This window comes from Eleginops maclovinus, chromosome 3, assembly GCF_036324505.1.
Source record: "Eleginops maclovinus isolate JMC-PN-2008 ecotype Puerto Natales chromosome 3, JC_Emac_rtc_rv5, whole genome shotgun sequence".
In the NCBI taxonomy this organism is placed as follows: Eukaryota; Metazoa; Chordata; class Actinopteri; order Perciformes; family Eleginopidae; genus Eleginops; species Eleginops maclovinus.
In genome coordinates, this window is record NC_086351.1 from 14,935,835 (window position 1) to 14,961,217 (window position 25,383).

The window sequence follows — 25,383 nt, forward strand, 5'->3', positions numbered from 1 at the left end:
TCAAAGGCTCACCCCCTAAAAGTTGTAAGATGTCACCACACTTTTTATTTAATTGTATGTCTGTGTGACAAGCCAATCGGATCAGCTGTGAGTCAATGAGGTTTCAAAAAAAAAAACAGAACACTTCCAGCACTGAATATTTTTTAAGAGGCATGAAATATGATAAGGGGATACAACAGTCAAAAGGGGAAGCATTTGGCCGGACTTTAACTAATAAACGGTAATATAAGGCTTTCCATCATGTTAGGCTTTTGACACCTGAAAATAAATCTTGATCTACAGGTGATTCCTCACTTCCTGTTACATATCTGCCATCACATCAGAAAATTATCTGATCAATTCCTGCTTTTTACTTGGAGTAAATGTTGCTGGAACTCTTTATTTTCTGACGGATATGACATGTTTGCACACAAATTCTTAAATGCCAAGCACAGAGGAAATAACACTTTATAAACCTTGACAATAGACTTTACAACTTCATTGATTCATATTACTTCAAAGGACTTCAAAACACATTTTTTTCTCACCTATTAAATGACAGACAATAATGTAACCTGTTTTTGATGTTAGTTGTATTGTTATCTTTTTCATTTCCAATGCGGCCACTTTACCACGCACTGATAGGAAACCACTCATGGCCGAGTAATACTGATATGATTGGATATGAAGACATTTAATCACTTTCTGAAATATCCACTAAATAGTGCAAGAAATGATGGGAACAGAAGCACACACAAAAACATTGGAGTCTCCAGACAGATTTAAATGCAGTCTCAACCTCTACTCTCGGCATTGCAAAGTAAGTGCGTTACTACCTTAAAATGTCCAGCCTTTGCTGAAAACTCAGGATGTCCAGGGCTGTAAAACAATCGTCTTTAAAGCTGAATAGTCTGTAGGAGGTCTGTGGAATTTTACAGGGTGGAGGTAGAAAGTCATCTGATTCCTGCCTTTATGTCTGATGCTTTCATATTTCTCTTCCAAACCTGAGGGATCTGTATAACAAACAGGAGATAAGACAATAAGAAATGTATATTCAAACATTATTTTATATTACATCATAGTGTGTGTGAGTGTGTGTGTTTCTTACTAAAGGAGGTACTGAAGGCATTAGGTGTCGCCCTAGAAACGACAGCAGTCGTCTCCATATCAGCCCGCTGCCCAAGAACATGAATCCGGTAACCAGCCAAAAGACACGAGGGTCCTGGTAATAATCACAAACAGTGTAAAAGGACATGGTATAAATATACAAAGGATGCAGGCACAAGTACCAAAGCAAATAATTACACTCAGAGGACATTCCAATAGCAGGGGAAAGCTAAGAAGGCTTTTTACTATTTCAAGTTAAGGAAAGGATAAAATCCTCTCTGAGAAGTTTCAAACAGGAAACACAACTATCAAACTTTAGATAGGATGTAAATCTTCAACAGGAAACTGACTCACTTCTTCGAAGGAAGATTCCAAATTCATTCCAAAAGCGACCCCTATCAGACCAAATAGGGAAAGGGAGAAGGATCCCATCGCCAGCTGCAGATTCAGGCGCATCATCACGTTACGATGGCTGGAATAAAACAGACAGCAAATCTAAAGCTCACAAGTTCGTTTAAAAAAAAGAAGGGAAATATGCCTTTAAATTGGTCAGCAGCTTGAAGAATACGTTCACAATTTGTCAAGTCTGTATCAAAACAATAGTCAGGTGTCCTAATGTATATGAAACCTTTTTTATTTGTTAAATTATTCCTCATGTTCATATTAAACAATCCCTTCCTGATGAGCTGTTCAATTTAGAAAAGGGAATACATTACAAAGCCCTCGTTTTGGGCAAAAAGGTATTTGATGTTGCCACTATCCCAAAATATATAATTTATTCACATGTACTGTATTCCCAGTATGTGTGTACCTGTCCAGATTGATGAAGACAACACTCTCAGAATCGTCTATCAGCCCTTTCAGCTCTCTGGTCTTGTTGGCCAGCTCCTCAGCCTGTATGGAAAAGTCACAGAAGTTCAACACTGTTTGCTAGTGCTTTAGATATAAAACAAACATGTCATACAATAGTATTTTAAATTACACTAAGAAATTGGAAATCAAGCACAAGGAGTTTATTCAAAATTGGAATTATGACATTTTAATCAGAAATCTTTTTAAAATGTATTTATTTATTATTATAACCGCACTACCTGCATATAGTAATTTTCCAACAAGAGTTCCATCTCCTCCGCGTGGTCAATACCCAAACTGCTCTCCTCACTGGAAAGGCAGACAGATAGACAAATGTTAATAAATACATTGAATATAAATGTGGTTTTAAAAATACCTGGTACCAAATCGTTTAATAATCGTTACCATTATTATTTATTCGTAATAGCTAAACTGAACGAAATAGTCAAAACCTTTTCTTCAATACAATAATAACCGCCGCTATTATCACGCATTGTCCCATTTAAGGACACATACCTCGATCGAAAAAACACAAACACCTCAGGAATCCGGGTACATATAACAATAATTGAATTTCAATGACAGTGGAAAGTTGTTTGTGAAAAAAAGAAAATATATTTAACAATTCGGTAGCGTAACTCCACATAACTACATACGTAACAATACGACCCAGTGTTTCAAAAACACACCTATCGGATGTTCTTGGCATTGGTTTAAATTTTATCCGACCGCGTGGCCTAATGGATAAGGCGTCTGACTTCGAATCAGAAGATTGAGGGTTCGAGTCCCTTCGTGGTCGTCTTTTTATTTTCATTTTGAAGTTTCTAAAGACATAATGCAAAACTGTTTAACTCCTTTAAACTTAAGTTCGTGTTTTATTGCTTATTGAACTGATGAGATGTTACTGAGATTTTGAAAAGTATGCATAATTGTATTTAAAGAATATATGCAATTTCGGCAAATCAAAAGAAAATATGTCCATTCATCCACAAAAAGGACAACACTTGTTTTATTAAGGTTATGAGTGAAAAATAATTTAAATGTTTTAAAATGATTTTTAAATTAATTAATCATGTAAAAAAAAGATTAATTCTCAACTTTATACATACAGTAGAAACAAAAAAAACTAGTGTCCTAAACTTTTACCTAAGACAAAGAAGTTAATTCGGCCATGCCTGTAACCAAACCCAAGCCCTAGCGCCAACCAATGAGGCACATAGAAAAGAAAAGAAACACTATTTTAACAGGAAAACAATTACATTTCTTCTTCTCCATCTTTTACATAAGCCAGTGACAATGACATTAATATAGATTTATTTGTATTTATTTAAATGAACTGCCTTTAGCATTCATGTTTGTGTATGTGAGTGCATGGGTAACTTACAAAACTCTCGGGTCTGTCCACTTTGTCAAACACAGTTCTTCAATGATCTCCTCTTCATCCAAAATCTTCAGCAAGGTATCCTTAAAGACCTTTATGTCTGTCTCCAACTCTGATAAACTGTTAGAGGTAATACAAATTTAAAGCACAGTTGCTGAACTGAAACATATTTTGGCCAAGAACGGATGAAAACCAGAACAGTCCCAGAATTGATGACACCTTTTTTCATATCCATAATTTAGAAATGCATAGCTATCTTGATGCTATCTACCCTGACTTATAAGAGCATTTACAAACTATTACAATGTATGTGGTTGCGTGCTTTACCTCTTGCTGTTTTGCAGCAGAACATGCAGTTTACTTCTATCAACTGAAAGGATTTTAGGATCCACCAGTGACTCCAATGTGTCCAACAATACTGGTTCGACATCATTCAGCTGGGCTTGTAGAGTGTTTACCTATTGACACAAATACAAAAAGTTACATATATACATAAGCACACTTTGCTTCATCTTGGATCAGAGACTCAATCATTCAGAGACCCAGGCTGATTTTAACCAAAGTTCACTACACAGTGTTGCTTTAATCTATCTCACCTTGTGCTGCAAGATGGCCTCCAGTGCTCTGAACTCAAAGGGCAGAGAGTGTGACTGTGATGCTAGTTGAGGGGCAAGCTCCAGCACCAACCAACGCTCCAATCCAAAACCACGAAAATCCAACACCAAAAGGGACTGCGGGGTCAAGATGGCTTTAAAAGACTGAGGAAAAACAGAGAGGGAGAGGTTAGTATCTTAAAAAACACTGGAACACACTCTGATCACTGATGTTTGATGCTAGTACATTAAGAAACTCATAATGTTAAGACTTGACAACATTGTTAGAGGTTTTTTGTATCAAATGCATGTTTTTTTCTAAGTTGATTTATCTACATGAGAAAGAATTTAACGTCTCTGTGGTCAGTGTGTCCATATACTATACAGCTGTGTATGCAGAACTACATTTGGATGACTGCAATCCCAGTAGCAGACTCTGATCTGTAAATATTTGCTGTGAGAGACAATCAGATAGAGTCGCACATATCATAGCTAGTGACCACATACTGAGACTGTGCACCCCTTCCATATAGGACTGAATCTGTCACAGTGTGAGGAGCTAAACAGTCCCAAGACGCAGCTACCGCACGGAAAGCTTTCAGTACTCCAGGTAACGCATCGGCAATGCTCTGTAACCGTCTTTTGTTTTTAGAATAAATCAATTACAAAACCAGACATTGCAAAGCATTCTTGTATATAAAAAAAGCATGTAAAATGTTAGCATACATGGGTATAATAATCTACTTGTAGCATCAGTCACTTACTAATTATAGTCCTGCCTATTTTTTAAGTATTAGTTTTATATGTCCAACAGTTGTGGTAGTTGGCTTTTTTTCAACTTTATACATATTTAGTTTCTATGGTTTAAGCCCTTTACGAATAGAGAGGTATAGGTATAAAGTATACTTAAGTATTCAAAGTATTCAAATGTAAGACAATTGATTTAATAAACTAACATTCATTGAGGCGATCTTGTTTAGTTTAGTTTAGCTCATGTTATTCTTTATTTAAGTTGTCTGTGACCAATAAAAAGAGGTTGTAAGAGATTCATGAGTAATCTATGCACACTATAAATAACATACAGGAGACAAGGCAACAAAACATACATTATAGTAAGTTAATTTACTTTTAACATCCTTGTATTATATTTATTTATTGATTATGTGAATAACTACTTTAAAGTACATGTCACTGCTTCATTCAAACTGCAGGATGTCCGTGAAACTGCACGCTCTTTGCCTGCTGCTGGTTCTGTTGTGTCTGAGCTGGGCCGAAGATCAAACATGTCTCACATCTGCCTCCAACTGTGACGAGTGCATCCAGTCTGGCCCAGAGTGTGCCTGGTGCACCGCCCCTAAATCTCACATCCGCTGTCATACCTTGAAGGAGCTGCGGAGAGCCGGCTGTCGTAAAAGACACATGTATAACCCTCAGGGCAGGCTGCAGGTCGTCATGAACGACAGTAGGTAAGGGTCATGGTGTAAAGATGCGCTGCAAAAATCTTCAAACCCTTCTTATGAGGTTAAATCACTAACAGGGAGTGGAACATGGCGATAGTTCAAACTGCCTTAAACTATGACGACACCGGTGGTAGATTCAGAGTCATTATTTAGACAAGCCATAATGTCTTCTAAAGGCTTTTCTTTTCTTCGGTAGCATCAAACCATCAATTGCTGTGGCCATGTTCATCCAGCCCCAGGAGCTCTCTCTCCGTTTGAGGCCAGGTGTGAGCCACTCCTTCCCTCTCACTTTCACCATGCCTACAGACCAGCCTGTCACAGAGCTGACCATGGACACCAGCCATGTACCAGCAGGACTCAACATCACATTTAGTAGCATCGTGATAGGAAACCCTCTGGTCGTACAGGTCAGCAAATTAAAACACAATAGTATTAGGAAATACAAGTTATTGTAATAATAAAGTGTGTTTTCTCTAGGTGACTGTTGAGGCTGCTCGGTGTCCCAGTGAGAGTGATGACTTAACCCAGAAGCAGAACAGGACTGGGCCGTGGTCTGTCCTCATCACACCCAGAGGCTTTTCACTGAGTGTGAAGATGGAGATAACTTTGGAGTGTGAGTAAAACTTCAGAAACATGATACAGTCCATATACAGACAAAGAGAAGGATACCAGGAAGTCCCCCGTATTCAACAATGAGATACAATGAGTCTCACAATGACTGGAAGACTTCAACACAACACATGTCGCAATTTAAAGAAGTTGCTCTGATATCAAAAGTCAAAATATCCACTTCAAAGAACTGCCATAAAAATATACCATTATATACTTTTTCTACTTACACTGAAACCAAGTTTAGTTCGAATCAAAACTACCAAATATTCTTTTCTTTTTTATTCTCAAACTGAAATGCCACATGAGAAAACACAGCCAAACAAAAAAGGCCACATTTTTTCCATTGATGCATAATGGTTACTAGTCAGAATGCTTATTTATTTTGCTTAGGTCAGTGTGACTGCACAAGAAACCGTGAGAAAAATAGCCCTGGCTGCAGTGGCCTTGGGGATTTGGTGTGTGGTCAGTGTGAGTGCCAGCAGCCTTATGCTGGACAACAGTGCCAGAGGGACAGCGAATCATTTATTTCCCCAAATGAAGACTTCTGTCGCTCTGGGCCGAAGGCCTCTGTGTGCAGCGGCAGGGGGAAATGCATGGAGGGATTCTGTGAGTGTGAGAGTCGAGTAAACCCAAAAGAGAGATACAGCGGGCAATACTGCGAGTGCAGCAACTTTGACTGTCCATACCACAACAGCAGGTATGTATGTGAAGAAAACCATGCAATTGTATCTTCCCTTTAATTCTGATTTATTTCGGAAACGCACTGAGATTAAAAAGACAAAAACTCTTTCCCACAGTATATGTGGAGGCCGTGGGAAGTGTGAGTGTGGAGAATGCATTTGTGATGACGACTGGACTGGTGAGGACTGTGGCTGCTCCATGGAAACTGCTTCCTGTATGGCCAAAAACCAGAATCTGTGCAGCAATAATGGGATGTGTCATTGTGGAAAATGTATTTGTGAGCCACCATTCACAGGCCCGACCTGTGAGGACTGCCCTGTTTGTCAGGGCACATGTAGGCAGCATGTAGAGTGTGTGGAGTGTCGGGTGTTCGGGACGGGCGCGATGAAGGACAGGTGAGAACCAGGGTTATTATTGCTAATTATATCTCCATCAAACTGTAACTACATTACACACTAGTTACACTGTCAGCTGCAGATATTATGCATCTTGACTGCTTTTTCTCACTCATCATCAGGTGTGACCAAGAGTGTGGCTACCTCACTGTGACCCTTGTACAGACAAAAGATGAAATGCCTCCACCAGGAGAATCTATAGCATCCTGTAAGATGAGGAGCAGTGATGACTATTGCTTCTTCTACTACACCTTCTCCAGCACGCCCTCTGGAGGAGAGGCGAGTGTGGTGCGGGCTAAGGAATGTCCCCATGGGTTGTAGAGGGGATCAGGAGCGTGTGATCAAACTGTCCAGTTTTTCCTTAAATTGATGTAATGCCTTGACCAATGGAGCTCCATGCATTGGTTCACTAGATACTTCCCTGTAATGTTATGTTTTAAATCCTTAAATGTGTCTTAATTATTGTATGAAAATAAGTAAATGTAATCATTTTAAACCTTAAAAATAATAAGATGATCCTTTTATTTAGATTTTTTTCATTATTTTACCTCATATCAGCCTTAGGTATAATCTACAAAAGGCTTACTACCTCTGCTTTTTAACAATGCAGGTGCAAAACCATAGTCATATTGGTTGTGCCATGGAATAACTACTGTTATCAAGGGTTGGAAGTAGAATTATATTGGCAAAATGTTTCTTAATCAACAGCCAGGTCAAAATGATCTAGATTTTGTTGAAGGAAAGAAATCTCTAATTATTCACAAACCGTGCGAGCAAAAAAGAGCATACCTCCATCCGTATGATGATGCAGTTGTTTCTGGTTGCGAGGCTGGTGCTGTGCTGAAAGCGAAGGTCTCTGGCCTGAAGGCTGAGCTCCTGGCAAAGCTCTGTTTTCTTCTTATCTGTAGGAGGAAAAAATGGAAGATGAGCACAAGGAAAGGGTTGGAAATGGTGAAGTAAATTCTGTTTCATTTTTTTTTTTTTTTGATAACAGGAAACATATAAAGCCCTGAAAAAAATAGTGCTCTTTTAATTATTATTTTTTGCTATACGCCGTATCTAAAAAGAAATCATGTCAGTATTGCAAAAGTTGTCTTAGTCCAGGAGAAGACAGATAATGAATCATCAGTGTGAATTACATACTGAGATGTTTCTCCTCAAATAAAAAGACAGGCAAGTTGATTTAATTTTCAATACTTACCAAATGATGTGACATTTCCCTCTTGGTCAAACTTCATCTATGACAGACATAAACAAAAAGCTGACCACCTCTACCAATCACAGTTACTCTAACATCAGTTCTAATGTATTTTAATATTTTAAATCAGAATAAGAATCAGAATATCTTTATCATCATTATACAATTGATAACAACATTTTGTTGGCATTTTTCACTGCAGCAGTACAAATAGACTCAAATATATAAATCAGTGATAAAATCAGAGGTAGCAGCAAAAACAATGCACTGCAATCATTTAATTAAATGCCAATATATGTATTTACACTAAAACATTTAAATATAAAAGTCAACAAAAATTAGGAAAATAACTGTATGTCATAAATAAAGGATTAAAAGTAAGCAAAGATGTCAAAGTAATAAAAACCATAAATATGTATGATGGCAGATAAGGGATGTTTATTAAAACCTGGGAAATCTGGGATATATCAATTTTAAAAAGACTGCTGTAAAATCAAACACAGTTTCTCCAAAACCATATTGCCTCTTACCACTACAAAGCTGGAGGCACACTGGAAACGTCTGTCCCTCCGTGGCGGATGAAGGACACTGTTCACAGGAAATACAAACCTAATTTACTAGAAATATACACTGGTGTCCATTTCAAGGTGCAAGCATTTGGAAAAAATGTACATTTACAATAGAGTTGCTACAAAAATTGGGAAATGAATTGCAAAAAAAAAAACAATCCTTGAGGGAAATAAATCCCACCTTTAAAATTCACCATCACCCTGTCAAGTCAATTTGAATTTGAATAAAAATGTAAACTTTGGTTCAGTTGTATTATATCTTAATCACTGTCTTCAGACACATTGCAGTAATACACATTGTACCTATGACAAACATATATCCGTGAATGATATATAGCCTATACATTTATCAGATAGGTTATAGTGCAGACATGGGTTATATGTAGGTTTTTATTATAATACACAATAAAAACTACATTTTTTCCCCCAGTAGTACTAGAAAAATATAGTTTCTTAATTGTGTGTAATGTAATGTTCTATGTCTGAATACCTCCTTTCGTTCGGATATTATACTAGTCCATATGGCTATGGTATTAAAATAAAATGATGATTAATTGTTACACCCTTATTGAAACATTATCTAGTATTGGAATCAGGATAATTTAGTGTTAATCTACAAATAAAAGACTGAATTGTGAACAATATAATGATGTGTAAACAGACCAAATCAACCTGTCAACATGGACGCTATCTGTCACTCTTACCAGGCCATGCTGCGCCTCCTTCTTGTAGCAGCGTCTCTTTCCTCACCGCAGCAGACTGAGATCTTCTGGGTTGACATTTGGACACCCACTGTGTTTGACTGCAGATGGCATTTGGACCAACACCACTGTAAGTCCTGATGAACAGTCCCAGTTTTGTATTTCCAGAGGCACAGTGTACTTCAGTGGGTAGAGTACTGCACGTGCACTCCAAAGGACAAGCGTTCCAGTCCCACCGATTCTTGATGACAAAAAACTAAAAGAGCTCAAATGGCGATTTGGATAAACGTTCCTTCCAAATGGCAGATACATCCTTGTGCAGTTCATAAAGCCAGCCAGAAGCAGCCTGTGTAGTTTCATCCCCACATAGCCACTACAGCAGCATGGAGAACTTAAGAAATACAATCACAGGGGAGGGTGGTGAAGAAAAGGAAGGCAAGCTTTAGCCTACATAAGCAGAGAAACAGGGCAACACAGGTTTGGAGTAAAAAGCTGAAGTTGTGTACCTAGGTCATATTGACAGTGGTTCTTGTAGGAAATGTTCTTCGAGTTGCTTGTCAGTTTATTTTTTAGACAAGACAGTCCAAATGCGCAGGTAGAACAATGACACTAAGTAGCATGTAAAAGTTTAATTATGCGCAAATATTGGTTAACGTATCCAACTGAAATGTCATACTTTCTTCACAATGTTTTGCAAGAGTGCTGCAGCTCTGCATGTAAGTTGTGCTAGTTATCTCAGCTAACGTCACTAGTGTTATTTTATTGTGTTCTTAGATAATTATCTATTTAATTCGTGACAGTAGACACAATCACATATAACACGTTACCTGCCGCTTACTACATACTGTCCTCAACCAACATATTGTGATTTCAATCCAGAAACAAGTTGTCCAAGTTAGCAAACTAGCAAACATCAAGAGGACATGCAAGAGCACTGTACGAGACCATAATGCACCGCGGTGACAGACACCGGCAGCCGAAGATCGTCTCTTGTGAAGAAATCACTCTCTAGTGAAGAAAAAGGTTAACCAACAAAATCCAATATTTTAAGATGAAGAGGCCAAGAAAAAAATGCATTAAATAATAAATACATCAAAAGGTATGTCAAAACAATAAATCAAACGTATTAAATTTGAAGTCAACATTATTATCATTAAGTCTATCTTCCGTAATAATGAATTACTAAATTACGAGATTATGAGAGAGAGTAAATAACTTATTTTAAAGAATCTGAATCTGAGTCTGAAAATAAAAAGAAACTTCATCGAAATAATTACTTTAATGAAAATGAATCGTTATATGAAGCCATTTACTTTTAGATAGTACGTTATTTGTCCTGTAGTGGCGGAAATGGGCTTCCAAAGACAGACATCCTCCGTGCCGAGTTGAGGATAGTATTTGAGTGCTGATACAGCCATATTTCAGGTTTTGGTGGCACCCGGGACATACCATGCTGTGGGTTCATTACTAAGGCTTCGCGAGATTTGCACACACACTTGTTAAAAACGGGCAGATGCAGTCAGCATCAGCATCTCAGACAACCGGAAGGATGCTGTGGCAGGGAGGAAGCGTGGGGAATTCTTTGTGTTTACGCTATATCCGATTATAAACAGCCCCGTGCTAAAACCAGGTCACGTCTCTTTATTTTATTTGATAATTTCGTTTTTATGATCTGTATTAGTTGCTGCCATGTTTCCATCGTGTCAGTCCAAGCCCGGCGGGGAGAGCAGCTCTACCAAAAGGAGCTCCATCGCTAAAATGCTGCTCGGGGTCTTCGTGGTGTATATGCTCCACACCGCCTGGCTTCTGTACGGCTTCCTCAACACCAAACCCTGCGATAGAAGCAAAGGAGAGCAATGCATCTCCTCCTACCTAACATCAAGACCCAGGCTTCAGGTGAGCACAGGCCTCTGTTTCTTATTCCTTACTCCTCATAATCAGATACCAGATTACTGTGAGATCCAGAAAAAGACACTCCTGCATGCAGGGGCCATTGGGTTCAGAATAACTCACTGCCCATGCTCTTTCAAAACTGTTAAAGCCAGTGCTGCAAAGCATATTTCGTAATGTTGTGTATTATTCAGATATGGGATATATATATGTATTTTTTATTGTGTATTCTATTCTTTCTTGTCTATTATTACTATATATACTTTCTGCTAATGTTGATTTTTATTATATCTTTATCTTATTGTATCTTTAAAACATTTTTAACTTGGGTAATGCTTGACACTGCTGCTGGAACAAAAACATTTCCCAATTTGGGATAAATAATTTCTTCATCTATCTATCTATCTATCTATCTATCTATCTATCTATCTATCTATCTATCTATCTAGAATTAAAAAGAGATGATGTGTTTGTCAGGATGAATCAATAAATACCTATTTACATAAAGACGGCTCACAACATAACGTCGGTTTTTTTTAGTTCTCACTTTTCCGTTTCTGCAGTTGCATGTATTTTTGGACTCAAACTTTTTTTAAATAGAAACACTGCTTTGAATCTTATCTCCTTTTGTTATTTCAGCTGAGTGTCTTCACCTGCCTCGTGCCAGACAACAGCCAACTCCACCTCGCTGTAAGAATAGACCCATTTGACCCACACTCTACATTTGAGAGGTGGGTTTGACATGTTCTATATCTGTTAATGATGCAAATGTAAATTAAAAGAGTTCCTGCTCATAACCACCAAACGATAAACACGAAACACATGTTTGTCTTTCCCTTTCAGGCTGGCGGCTTTAACATATTATCTCACCTACTGTATATCCTGTCTCTCTCTCCTTCTCTTTATCTATTTCTCTCTGTCTCTCCTTCTATCTAACTCCTTAGGCAAGTGAACGTCTCCCTGCCAGAGCAAACTCGGGATAATGGCACTCTGTTCGCAGTCGTGTATATTCACAAAGCCGGTGTTTCACCTCTGGAGGACGGCAGGGAAGTGCACTATGCAGCTCAGCTCACCACCTATATTGCTCCCCCACATACAGAGGGACAAAAAGACACGCAGAAGGTAAAATGTGACTCAATGTCTGCCACAGTCCTATCATATTTCAGTCACCTTTACAGCTGATAAAGATAAGCATAATAAGTGATTTCTTTATGGCTCCATCAGAGGCCGAGTACCAGATCAGAAAATCCTGTATCCCACTGGAGACCTCACCTGTCAGTCACTATGATGTCAGAGGACTTCACCTTCAACAAGGCGGGGCTTCCCAGTGATGTGCGGCGCTACATGAGAGTGTAAGTCACATGAGGCTTTGGAGGTCAAATCTACTGTAGCTGACTCTTGCTTTTTCTCTGTTTTATCGGTGTGATCGAGCGCTTGAGTGAGGAAAGCTTTGTGCCAGGGATCTCCTTAAAGCATTTCATCTAAAAAATAGTTTTCTTGCACAATTACCAAATAAATTAATCCCTCTAAGGAAATCATTTAATAAACCAACTTAGTTATTTAGGAAAAGAAGCAAACATTAGAAACTAAAAAAGTTTTTATTGTGTTTATGTACTATAGTCTTAACCATTTGTTTGTGTGTGTTTGGATTAAACCATCTTCCTGTTTGTCCTTGTAGCTCTCAGGAAGGCCGACACATGATCTACCTCCCTCTGCTGCTGGTGAACGAGCTCAGCTTCAGAGTCAGAGACCTCGTGGTAGGACAACTTAACCCATAAAGATGAAAACATACTTCATAAAACCCAGTTTGTGTTTGATTTAAATGATCGTACATCTACCTTTTCATTCATCAATAGGAGATCAGCAGCAGCACTATACAGCTGCCTCTGACTGTCTCCTACGAGGGAATCTCTTTAAGGGGGTTCAGGTTCTGGGTGCATCTGCAGGACATCGTTTATTCTCTGCGACAGTTTGGTGAGCTAATAAGATGACAATTATAATAATAACCCAATTCATATTTCAGCATCTGGTTTTGTATATCACAGAGTCAGGGGACTGAACTGCATCTTGCTGTTTCTCCAGGCTTCACTGAGGAGAACGTGGATGAGATTAAAGAGACTTTGGTGGGCTCCAACCTCTACTTGTTAGTGTTAATTGCACTCATCACAGCTCTGCAAGTAAGATTAAGCAACACCATGAAAAAATCCATGCCAAACACATCAGAGTCCCCCTGATTTTAAAAATACATTTTAGTCTCTGTATGTAAGTTTCATGATGCATTGTAAAGTTATATTATGTTTGTTTCTACAGCTAATATGTGAGTTCTTGGCTCTTAAAAATGACTTCAGCTCGTGGAGGAAAAAGAAGAGCATGGCGGGAATGTCCAGAAAATCAGGTCAGAAAATATTTAAATCAAACATTTGTGACTTAAAAAAAATCTTTAAAGGTTTTCACTGACAATTGTTTTCAGTAGGTGTAGCAGAGCTTGTGGCAAATGTATGTATGAGCTTGGAAAATGTTAAAGTGTCTCTTTGCTCTCTTCCCTTTCTGTTTGTAGTTCTGTGGCGTAGTCTGAGCACTTTGCTGATTTTCCTCCATCTGCTAGAGGAGACAAGTCTGCTGGTGCTGCTACCTGTTGGACTGGGAGCATGTGTAGAGGTATTGAGAATAACAGGAAAAGCCAAATAACAGAAAAGGTAAAATAGACATCATAACCCACAGTTTTAACCTACTGACCTTTCCTCCTGCCAGGTATGGAAGTTGTTTACAGTATTTAAGATCCAGTTTCAATGGAGAAGCTCCAAGCTCCATGTGAGTATTTTGCCATTCAACATCTGTTCACTGTAGATTTAGTAATATACTTTTGCTTCCAGCCGTGATGCAGATTGTCATTAACTTTATTTCTAACTTAAGTCTGCCTCCTCTCTCACTGTGAAGGTAACTAAGCTGGATGAAGAAGAGAGAAAGACAGTGGAGTATGACACACAGGTATGTTTATCTATCTTTTATCTTTTTACTCTGCTTCAGGCGTTGTTTAATTTGAATATCTGCATTTGCTTTTCTCTCCAGGCGTCAAGATACTTGTCCTACTTGGTGTATCCTCTGTGCATTAGCGGAGCTATTTTCTCGCTGGCCTACTTACGGCAAAAGAGGTAGGAGCTCTGATACATAGCTTAAAGGCATACTATGCAGGATTTGTCGGCTGCTGATGTAAACACACACATTCATAGATGACCCTCCCCAGCTCAAAGGGAAAATGTACGAGAGGGTTTGAGCGACCTAGAGAGTGAATTAATAGAGGGAGCAACATTAGCGAGAATAAAGCAGGGAATCAGAGAAATGTTATTCCTGATTGTTCCCATGTGATTCTACAAATCAAATATGGCTACATATTTGTACAACCGCAAAAAAAGAAAATGTTGTATGGGTCTATACATTTTTTTGGGGAAAACCTGCATAGTATTTTTTATAAATGATGCTATGAAATGTCACACACTCATTTGTTGAGTGTACTTGTAACATTTCAACACAAACTCTCTCCTGGTTACATCTTGGTTCCTCTCCACCTACTGTACGTGTTATAAGCAGTCAGATTCAAATCAGACCTGAATTTTTCTTGAAATAAAGTAAGATGTTTTTTTGGTTTTATGTATGAATATTATCTAATATGACTTGTTATTACGTACATATACATCACAGCTATTTCTATTAACATGAAATTGCATTATGTTGACAGTTACTACTCCTGGTTGGTCAACAGCCTGGTGACTGGTGAGTTGACTTCAAATAATAATCCCAGAGAAATAAGCTTTCTGTTTATTTATTACCAGAAAATATTTGTAAAATACTTTATTGATGTATAGTCAGTGTTCTAATTCAATTAAGTAGCTGCCTTCCCTTAACTAAACCACTATTGTGCTGCAGTAACACTCTTTCTCTTCTCCTCTCAGGAGTGTATGCCTTTGGCTTCCTGTCCATGGCCCCACAGCTCTTCATTAACCACAAGGTCTGTCGTGTATACAGGTGTATTTATTAACAAATGATCTGACTGTAAAGTGAAATTAAATAACCTGAATATTTCTAAGTTACTGCTTGAACTGTCCTTGGCTTTAGAAATTACATTTACTCTAAAACTCAATTTTTGGGTTGCTTACTCGTAATTTACCTGAGTATATCCATTTCCTGCTAATCTATACTCCTATTTACCTACAACTCATACTTCACTCCACTACATTTATTTAATACATTGAGCTACTAACAGTATTGCAGATTAAGATAATGAATACAAATAGCTATTAACAAATATATTACGATGAATTATTATGGATAAATATAAGACTTTATTGATTATTTGGTCTGGAGCTGGACATAGTGAGAAATTAGCCCCACCTTTACCAGCTGCAACATGTGATTATCATTATCCTCTCCCCTCTCTCTGGATCAGCTGAAGTCTGTGAGCCACCTGCAGGGGACAGTGTTGATGTACAGAGTGAGTGTGACTGTCTTTGTTTCCTTCACAAACTGTAGCAGTAACATCATTTGTGCAGTCCAGAGCAGATTATATACAGCTCTGAAAAAAAGACCACTCCACATTTTTCTCAAATCTCAATCTCGACATGTATGGCAGTCATTCCAGTGTCTGTTGAATTCCAACACTGACAAATGTTGTCAGTAGTTTATAGAATACAAAAAAAACAAAAAACTGATAATGCTGCAGTGGTCTCTTAATTTTTTTTGGAGCTGTATTTGTCTTTTCATTCAAATTGTTTTTTTTGCAAACTTTCTAGTAAATGCTCTTTAAATATTTTGTATTACTCAGCAAGCAGAAAACTATTTTTATTGTCTCTCTAATAAATTGCTAGTGAATGAGTTCAGTTTTCTCTCCCTCCCAAACCCTCCTGTCTCTCTCTCTACACCAGGGAGTGAACACGCTGATCTCAGACCTGTGCTCCTGTGCCACCTTTTTCTCCTCTTCTGGATTCTTCTCTTCCTCTCATCAACTGTCCTGCTTCAGAGATGAGCTATTGTTCTTCCTCTACCTCTACCAGCGAAGGTGGGACACCCCACACATGATACTATAAAACAAACACACATACACTGACCATGTAAAATGCTGATGATAGCTTTCCTTTGCACTTAAATGCTTTTGTCTGGACTTTTGTGTAATATAAACTTGTTTTCATCTCATATCCCCAACAGGCGTTATGCCCACAAGGCCAGGAGGCGAGAGTCTGGGACTCACAGCAAGAAAGTAAAGACTCAATGAGGAGAAGGAAAAACAATCTCCTTCCCTTTGTTCCGAAATGAATGCACAAACATACAAAAACTGATCTTCCAAACAAATATGAAGATGTAAAATATAGGCTCAGGCAGGAAACCTGGCCATGTGTGCCATAGCAGATGAAACTGAAAAAAGATGAGCCGTTTGCCGGACGACTCTTCACCTCTGTACACTCGTGGTGCTGCAACAAGGAACTTTCCCCCTTTACTGCTACAGTGACTCAACACATCTATCTACAGACTTTTGCACGTTTTGCAAGAAGAATATCAAAGGCATCATATCACCAGTCGTAATTTGCTTTTGCACATTCAAGGAAGGTGTAGTACATTGTGAAGTGAAATGTAGCCTTAAAACTCCACATAATCATAAATCAATGACCGTCTGCTAAACTGGACTTCAACTCTAGGACTTGACCCAACATGACTTTCACAAAGCAGTTTGAAAGGTTTAAACCATGATTCTTTAAATTCACTTTTAAACATTCCTTTGTTTTACCTAATAGAAGCTTGGAAAGCCTCGTATCAAAGGCATAGTATGCTATATGAAGCCTTGTATAAACTCAAATAACCCAAAACAGCCTAATTTGAAGGGTTGCAACATTACATGATTCTGCACGTTTAACCCATATCAGCTATTTAGTTTCTTTGGAACTTAAAATAGTGTCCTGTAGTTTGAACATTGCATGAATATGCAACAGAAGATTGTAATGATAAACAAGAGGGTCCTGCAACATGGCCTCAGACACAGAGAAGATCAGACCAGCAACATAATGCACTTTTCCTTCTTCATCCCATGTAGGGTACATGCTAGCTGTTAGATTTAATATTAGTCTTGTATGTTCCGATTTTAGTACAGCTCCCCTCACGTATTACATATTTAGTTAGTATAACTGTCGGTGTACTGAACAAGTATTTTATAAATTAACCTTGGAATGCTATATATAAAAAGAGACTACACTTTTAACAGCAATCTGCAAATACTCTGACGGCATGTGTCTAAGAAATCCCTGCAATGCATTTTGACTCACAACGTACAATATAACTGCTGTTTTTAGTCTGTTCTCTTTCACTCAGCACACAAACGCATCCCATAGTATTAAAAACATGTCTACAGAAGGCCGCAATCAAGCTGTTTGTTGTGTTTCTATTATGCTGATCTCTTCTCTAATTTCTGCTTCTTTGCTTACTAAACTACTTGAGCTGAAGAATAATTGACAAACCTTGATTGAAGTTATTTTATTTGTTATTGTTTTGGCAATGCAACCTGCTTGTTAATTGTTTATCATGTTTTTTACAAATTACATTAAAATTAAACTTGCTTTAAGGTTTATGCAAATTTTAAAAAACAATCGGTGTCAGTCAGTACGGGTGGATATGCATGTGTGCGTGCCGGTGTTTCTATCCATGCGTGCAATCAGGAAACAAATCGAGACAGACAGCAGACTGGTCACTATGGAAACGGCTTGTCTGGTTTCTGTTAGGGAGAAATCCTATATGCAGATTGTGCTTGTTTGTTGTCTTATTACTTAAGGAAATAATTAATATTCTCACTATGTCTTGTTCAGATTCAGGTTTGTTGTCAACAGAAAAATGTTGACAGAGTATCTTAACAAATACAAATAAAAAGTGTTTTAATGTACGCGTGCTGGATGTGTACTTGGTGTGTGTGTGTGTGTGTGTGTGTTGGGTGTGTACTTGGTGTGTGTGTGTGTGCTGGGCGTGTATGCTAGGTGTGCACGCTGGGTGTGTATGTGCATTCCTCTGTTAACACTGAACATACGCGATATGACAGTTATGAGGATGAAGTGCCATGAGTCATGCAAATATTTTCGAGTAATACATTTTGTTTTAACAACCCACAATATATTAATTATCGAATATTCTTACTGTTATCCTTTCTATTAATGATTTGGTCTATGAAATCTGTGAATTACAGGCTGTACAGATTTTGCGAAAACACACTATTAAGCTCAGGCTGCATATTCAGGTGATAATTCTCTGTGGTTTTTCTTCACCATGTGCAACAACTTTCACCTGGTTATGCATGTCCGTAGAAGTTCTGATAATAGCCTCTTTGATGTCTAAAACCGTATTCCTGTTTTTTTTAAATATATTTGTACTTTATCATATACATGTTTTCATAGAGGCTATTATTAGATATACTGTAAAAGGGAGTTCCAGCCTTTTAAAGAACAAAGAAAAAAAATGTGAAGAAGCCCTACAGGTTGAGCTGCACATACTGAATTCATGATGCAGCACATGTTTCGCCACCACAAGAAAAGACTCAAAGGCTTTAAATTAATGGCAGCTTAACATCACACCTTGTATCTTGTGGCTGTAATTGGCAGAAGATAAATAAAGGTCAAGTATCTGTGAAACCTTAGCGAGATCTAGGAATGTCTACACACACACACACACACACACACACACACACACACACACACACACACACACACACACACACACACACACACACACACACACACACACACACACACACACACACACAGGCATACATGAAATTTGTGAGATGCTTTCGGTGACACTACAGTGGATGAAGATGTGGGAAGAACTGCGGTGACATGGTGCTTCTGTAAAACAAACAATAATTACCACGAAGACACACAGACACACCCAAAGCATGTAACACCAGTTTTGACAGCAGAGGTTCAGGTGGTGATCAAACTCACTGCTGCCATGAAGATGCTGCTCTGCATCGTGCTCATCTCCGTCCTCGTCCCTTCAGGTATGTAAGCTATCATAAGACTCTTAAAACTGTAGGTCAAAGGGTCAGGGGCTTCAAAGACATATGGCCTAGTTGAATACTTGATTCTGACTGGTCAATTCAGAACATGCGACACGTTGTTAATCCAGTAGTACAGATCGCTGTCAAGGATTTACTGACCGTTGTTAAGGAGGATCAAGAAAGAGAAGACTGAAAGGAAGTAAACACTAACAGGAATACGGTATGGGCTCTGCCGTGTTTTAGGACTTGTTAGTGGATCAGAAACTGTGAACAAACTTGAACAATCACAGAACAGCTTGATCAGTGCTGCCGTAAAGTTGTTGTTGTTGTCGCAGTTCCAGCCGTTGGTGCGCAGTGGAACGAAGTTATTTGGGTTTTTTTCCCGGAATAAATAGGATCATTTTTGAGTCAACAAAATAATTTCAATTAATATTGGGAGTCGAACCGTTAGTTTGTTTAGTATCTGGCCTTGCAATAAGTGGACAGATACTTCAAGCTGATCAAGATACAGTACCTCCGCTTCGCGTTTGGCCCCCTGATCAGCCTGGTTCTTTTCCCCATAATGACCGCCTCGCTGCACATTATCCCTGACATAAAACGTTATTGTAGGCGATTCAGTGAGGGCTTGAACAAAAAGATTGTATGCTTTACAATGACTAATATGAATTATATTAGAGTGTGTTCAAACTGACTATGGCTAAAAGTTTGAATTATTATTTTTTACATTATTATAATTGATATATGTACATTATTATTATTATTATTATTATTATTATTATTATTATTATTATTATTATTATTATTATAATAAAGAATGTCTTGAAACTGTTTTTAGTGGGGATTAATTATCTTGGTGGCTGTGGTGCTTAGGATGTATTAGTGCATCTTTTCACATGAATAAAGTACTGATCTTATTTCATTAATAATTTATTCATAATTAACTTGTGTAAGGTGGTTAGATTTGGTTGGTTGGGTTTTAAAGACACCCAAGTCCTTAGCGCTTTTGGTCTATGATGTAGGAAAGAGCAGAACAATAACCTGAAAGGGAGGAACAGTATATCGCCTCCTTTTCTATAATATTCATAATTAAATAAGCAAGCTTGACAAGTTTTAACAATGCGGTCTCTGGGAGTTGCCGTCTTTCTAGTTTGGGAAATTTTATAGCAGGAGTGTCCAAACTACGGCCCGGGATTAAACTATGGCCCATCGTCTATTTTGAATTGGCCCTCAGCAAATTCAAAAAGTATAATGGTTTATGGCCCACACCTGACTTATATTTTACTTCTTAAATATATATGTAAACAGATATGCGTTAATAATTAGCCCACAGTTCAAATGAATTCAGACAATTAAAGTTGAAAACATTTCCTAACAAATCGTGCTTGACACAAAAAAGCCCAATAACCTATTTGCATAACAAGCTTGAAACATACCCTTCATATTTCCCCTTATTATAAGCAATCTTAATCCTGTTTTAAGGAATGAGCTGAAACACTTTTTGTAACAAGATAAATGAAACCCTATGGAGAGCTGTAATGTAGGCAGTTTTTTTCCTCAAAGCATATTCAAGTATCAAGTAAATTTAATTCATTTGATTGATTTTGCGAACTTATAATTTGACTTATGAGTCAATAAACCTCATCTCTAGTGATTGGCCCAGGGCTTCGTATGTTTTTCTGTATGTGGCCCTCAGTGAAAAAAGTTTGGACCCCCCTGCTCTATAGGCAGTGTGAACATGTCTAACTGTCCCAGTTTGTCAAACATTTTGCATATTAAAATTAGGTTTTTTTCCAGGAGCATACAAACAGGATCCTTATTTTAACTGCTCAAGGTCACACTTTTAGAGAAGGAAAACTGAAGAAATAACTGCATTCCTGTCATAAAAAGAGCAGGGACTATTAGATCCTTTTACATTTATTGTTATGCTAGTGTACTATTATTTTTAATACCAATTCTCAAAATATGTTTAGGTAGACCCTATCAGTCCTATCTTGATAAAGGTTCTCACATGCTGTGAAAAATCTAAATCCAAGACAGTTGTGGCTCTAAAACATCATGACCTACGACTGCCTGAATGAACTAAGTTCAAGACCGTATTATACAGATCAGGTTTTCCCCTAGTCTCTACTATAATATACAACTATTACCATTGATAAGCAACCACACCAAACTAGCAGCTTGATATATAAATCTCAAAAGGTGGCACATACATTTTAAAACTGTTTCTCTTGGCTTACTTCTGTTAGCATGACCTTATGTTTTTGTTCTTTTTAAATCAACAAACAGACCGTATGTTGTGTACTTTAAATCTCATATTTGTGTCTGCAGGACTGTCACTCACTTGCTATGTGTGCAATTCTGCGCCTACTAATGCAGACTGTAACGGCAGCAACACCACTCAGATATGTGTGGCGCCATTGGAAATATGCATGACTGTCGTCGACATTTTAGGTAACAATGAAAACAACATAAATCAGGTCATAATCCTGGTAATGAATGTATAGAAAAGCAGCTTTTTGGGATGAAGTTATTATGTAAAATGTCTTTTGGAATCTTGATCTAGAGTAGGGCTTGTTTTATTAGAGTAATTACAGCTTAGGTCTATATGTGCAGCCTCTAAAAATGTGGGAAACTAAAATAACTCACTCCAATGACCTGGTGTGTGTGTGTGTCTCAGGCACTAAGAAAACCATATCAAAGTCGTGTGCCAGTCGGGCCACCTGCAACGGAGCTGCCGGTTCCGCCTCAGTTGACTCAAATGGAAATGGAAACACCGTCAACTGCTGCAACAGCTTCAACTTGTGTAACTTCAGTGGAGCCGAGTCCATTCACATACATACAGCACTGCTGCTGGTGACTGCAGGTGCATTATTACTGCTGTCACACTGACGTCAGCGGGTCGTACCAATGCTGTCAAATGATGTGGGGGTAACACTGCTGCTCTGTATAGAAAAGTATTTTTATAAATGTAATGTACACTCTTTAGTTGGAGGAACGCTTTGAACACACAAAGCTACTTATTAACGTTGTCTGCACAAGTATAACATATATAATGACATTATATCCTGACCTTCCTAGGAAAACTGATTTATACATTTGAAAAGCATTTATAATGTAATATAGCTCTTATATTTCCTTTGAAATCTGAGGAATTGCAGTCTGTACTGTTCTTCTACAGCTTGAAAATGACTTCAAAAGGTCATAAAATATGCAGCAGTTTGTCTTGCCTGTAGGCACCCTTACATTTTATACGCTGAATTTTTGTAGGAAGACTTTATTTTCCATTTTGCAACCTTTACTGCAATCATGGGAGGACAAAATTCTTATTTTTTTATAATAAATACTTCAAATAATTTCTTACATTGATACAAAATTGCAACTTTGACCCTGAGAACGACTATTTCAGGTTTTACAATGCATTTAAATCTGTGCAAATCTTCTGAAGTTTAAGGTTTCAAGGCAACTTCAGTAACTTCAAATAATTGGTAACCTTATGTAGAACTTACAACTAAATAAGAAAATTGATTTAAATGACATATGAAATATACTTCAGCAAAGTGATTCTTCTCTAAATGGCCACATGTACATTAGATAACATCTATGTAGCATTTATACTGGAGATATAACGCCTAAAATGGAAAGTTTTAAATAAAAACCTCTTACATGGATAAAAATGTGGACAGTCTGACTTCAATTTCTTCATCATTTTTTTTTATTCCATTGTTTTTTCCTCCTCCTATTTGACAAGAAGGCTGATTTAGCCCAGAAGACAAAATAAAAACCAGTGTTTACTAGTACTAGTTCTGTACAATTCACCAGTGATTCACACCAGTATAGCTTACAAGATACCAACATGAGCAGATTTACGCAACGACAAGATAAAATAGATTGGGTTTTTTTTAACCTTTTTTTGAAACCCCTATAACACCCAGATATTTGATAGTTTAATTGCTGGCTAAACCTGGAGATCAAATCTGGGTAAAATAGGGTTAAAAAAAAAAGTAATATTTTTTTTGGTGCTGTGCAAATATGCTCTTCTTCATACCAGTATATCATGCTATACCAGTACAGTCACCAGTATATTTCATATAGCAGTATATCGTACTCCATGTGGGGTCACTATTAACAAAGACACGACGTGTGGGCTGCTGTTTTTTCAGTTCAGTGTTTTGTGTCTGCAAGACAGGTTTCAGTCATGTGGCTCCACTTTGTGTGTGTGTGTTGTGTGTGTTTCCCTGGCGACTGTTTTCAGAGGAACATATTTTAAGAGTTACACCTGACTGTAACTTCGAAACTCAAAGCACAGAAATTCCAGTTGTGAGGTTTGTTTGTGTCCCCAGTAAATTCACTTTGTGACACCAATGGGTGAGGGGACAGCACGACTCTGTCTTGTATGAGGAACAACTGAATGATATTGGGATTGTAGGTGAGGAGGAAGAGACGAGATGAGACACAGAGAGATCAGTCTGAGACATAATGTCCTTTTCTGCCTCCAGGACAAATAGGAAGTATTAACTCACTCAGAGTGAATCCTCAAAATCCACCTTCTTTTTTTTTACAGTTTTAACTCTGATCAGAGTCGATGCTGGGATTGAATATCTGCTTGTTACAAACAGTTTTCAGTAAATAGGAAAAAAATTGTGAACACATAAAACATGGAGCCAGCTGATAAAAAGAGTAAACTAAATTGAGTGCGAGTAGGTCGTTTCCTGTCTGCTGTGTTTACACAGACACAGTTGGATTCTTCACATTTTGGAGTCTTTAAAAACCGGCTCAGAGAGGAGCTGAGGAAGACGTCACGACAGAGAGGAACAGTGATGACCAAAAGTCAAAAGAGAGTGAGTGAAACAGAGAAAAAAGACTATAAAAGTGGGTCTTTTTCTTCAGGCAGCAGACCGCTGCTAGAACTGTCCTCAAAACCCATCTCTCCCTCCATCTCCTCCTCTGCAATGTCTGAGTCTATAAATAAAACCTGGTGAGACAGAGAGAAGACGGGAGTGGATGGAAGAGAGAAACGGGAGGAGAGACGATGGCTGCTTTTCCAAACCGAGCCAATGCCGTCTTTACTGTGAATGTCCTTGTTGAGGCATCCGCCCAAAGCACCAGCAGCTGAACATGTAACATGTGTTTTGTAGTGCCCATTCAGAAGAATCAATGGTGATGTGGAGGTATTTTAACAAAGGAAAAATGTCACATCCAGGGGTCACAACACACGATATTCACACATGTACTGATAATGGCTGCTGGCTGATGGCTCATGCAGATATGTAGCAGATCAAACACAGTCTGATCAGGGTCTGATGGCTTTGAGTGTTATCCGACGAAGACTAATTCACCAGGTGTCAACATTTCCAGATCCAAATAGCTCCCATAATAGTGTTTCTGTTGGATGTTTTCGAACCCCAGGAATCAGGATCTTCTCAGTCTCATAGTTTTAAAATCTTCACCCCTCCTTTTTGCTTTTCTCCTCTCATCATTATGTTACAGTCCAGAGAGTGTGAAGCAGCCAGGTCCCTGATTCAGGAAGTGTTTTTGTACTGTTCTTGTGTTACAAAAGTCACAGTGGTGGAGAGAAGACCTCGTCTTACACAGGATACAACATCTAATGATTCTTCATGGACAAAGGATCAGAGCCGCTGTTTCATCCTTTGACGTAAATCAGTCGGCTCCGATGACTCTCACATGTCATGATTGACGTAACTCTAATTCTCCATTGATAACAGTTACCAGAATGATGCTTTCTCTTTTAAATAATAGACCAAGTCCTGTTGGTCAGCTCAGCTGTCGAAGGGCTAATGTGGGCGGGACTGGGACATCATTTTGAGCCGTGATTGGTCGATGACATCCAATAGGTTCTTGGCATCAACTGCAAGAGCATGAGCCGCTGTCAACATCTGCTTCTTATAATCCTGCTGGAGACTGGGACAGAGCAGAAAAAC

General features: G+C 38.2%; 4 protein-coding genes and 1 non-coding gene across 15 annotated transcripts in view; 3 read left to right on the top strand and 2 right to left on the bottom strand.

Moving 5' to 3' along the window:
• Nucleotides 1–128: 128 nt before the first annotated feature.
• Nucleotides 129–8,500, bottom strand: mrs2 (magnesium transporter MRS2). Its single transcript, XM_063879965.1, has 10 exons — nt 8,262–8,500; nt 7,850–7,962; nt 3,916–4,077; nt 3,647–3,777; nt 3,323–3,439; nt 2,178–2,247; nt 1,898–1,980; nt 1,441–1,558; nt 1,088–1,201; nt 129–992 (listed from the first exon to the last, which is right to left on the bottom strand). The coding sequence occupies exons 1-10, from the start codon at nt 8,296–8,298 to the stop codon at nt 933–935; spliced, it is 1,005 nt and encodes a 334-aa protein (XP_063736035.1). The 5' UTR covers nt 8,299–8,500; the 3' UTR covers nt 129–932.
• trnar-ucg (transfer RNA arginine (anticodon UCG)) lies at nt 2,665–2,737 on the top strand. Its single transcript has one exon. It is a non-coding gene; the product is annotated as a tRNA-Arg (tRNA).
• On the top strand, nt 3,964–9,069 carry LOC134862203 (integrin beta-1-like). Its single transcript, XM_063879964.1, has 8 exons — nt 3,964–4,101; nt 4,446–4,522; nt 5,124–5,378; nt 5,569–5,779; nt 5,850–5,985; nt 6,375–6,681; nt 6,782–7,060; nt 7,183–9,069. Exons 3-8 carry the CDS (start codon nt 5,125–5,127, stop codon nt 7,379–7,381), a joined length of 1,386 nt encoding a protein of 461 aa, XP_063736034.1. The 5' UTR covers nt 3,964–4,101; nt 4,446–4,522; nt 5,124; the 3' UTR covers nt 7,382–9,069.
• A 1,913-nt stretch (nt 9,070–10,982) lies between these two features.
• LOC134862002 (lipid scramblase CLPTM1L-like) lies at nt 10,983–18,218 on the top strand. Its single transcript, XM_063879650.1, has 17 exons — nt 10,983–11,424; nt 12,058–12,149; nt 12,363–12,540; nt 12,643–12,770; nt 13,097–13,175; nt 13,275–13,392; nt 13,501–13,595; nt 13,729–13,813; nt 13,976–14,076; nt 14,170–14,229; nt 14,356–14,406; nt 14,488–14,570; nt 15,155–15,189; nt 15,369–15,424; nt 15,863–15,907; nt 16,338–16,471; nt 16,618–18,218. The coding sequence occupies exons 1-17, from the start codon at nt 11,218–11,220 to the stop codon at nt 16,682–16,684; spliced, it is 1,614 nt and encodes a 537-aa protein (XP_063735720.1). The 5' UTR covers nt 10,983–11,217; the 3' UTR covers nt 16,685–18,218.
• Nucleotides 18,219–22,577: 4,359 nt separating this feature from the next.
• Nucleotides 22,578–25,383, bottom strand: part of LOC134862465 (focal adhesion kinase 1-like) — a 57,579-nt gene continuing 54,773 nt past the window's right edge. For 7 of the 11 annotated variants that reach the window (XM_063880420.1, XM_063880423.1, XM_063880418.1 and 4 more), the window contains one exon: nt 22,578–25,363. In XM_063880420.1, coding sequence (XP_063736490.1) covers nt 25,237–25,363 — 127 coding nt within the window. In that variant the 3' untranslated portion in view covers nt 22,578–25,236. The remainder of the gene's footprint in view (nt 25,364–25,383) is intronic. The other 4 variants (XM_063880426.1, XM_063880427.1, XM_063880425.1 and 1 more) reach the window with 1 other exon arrangement.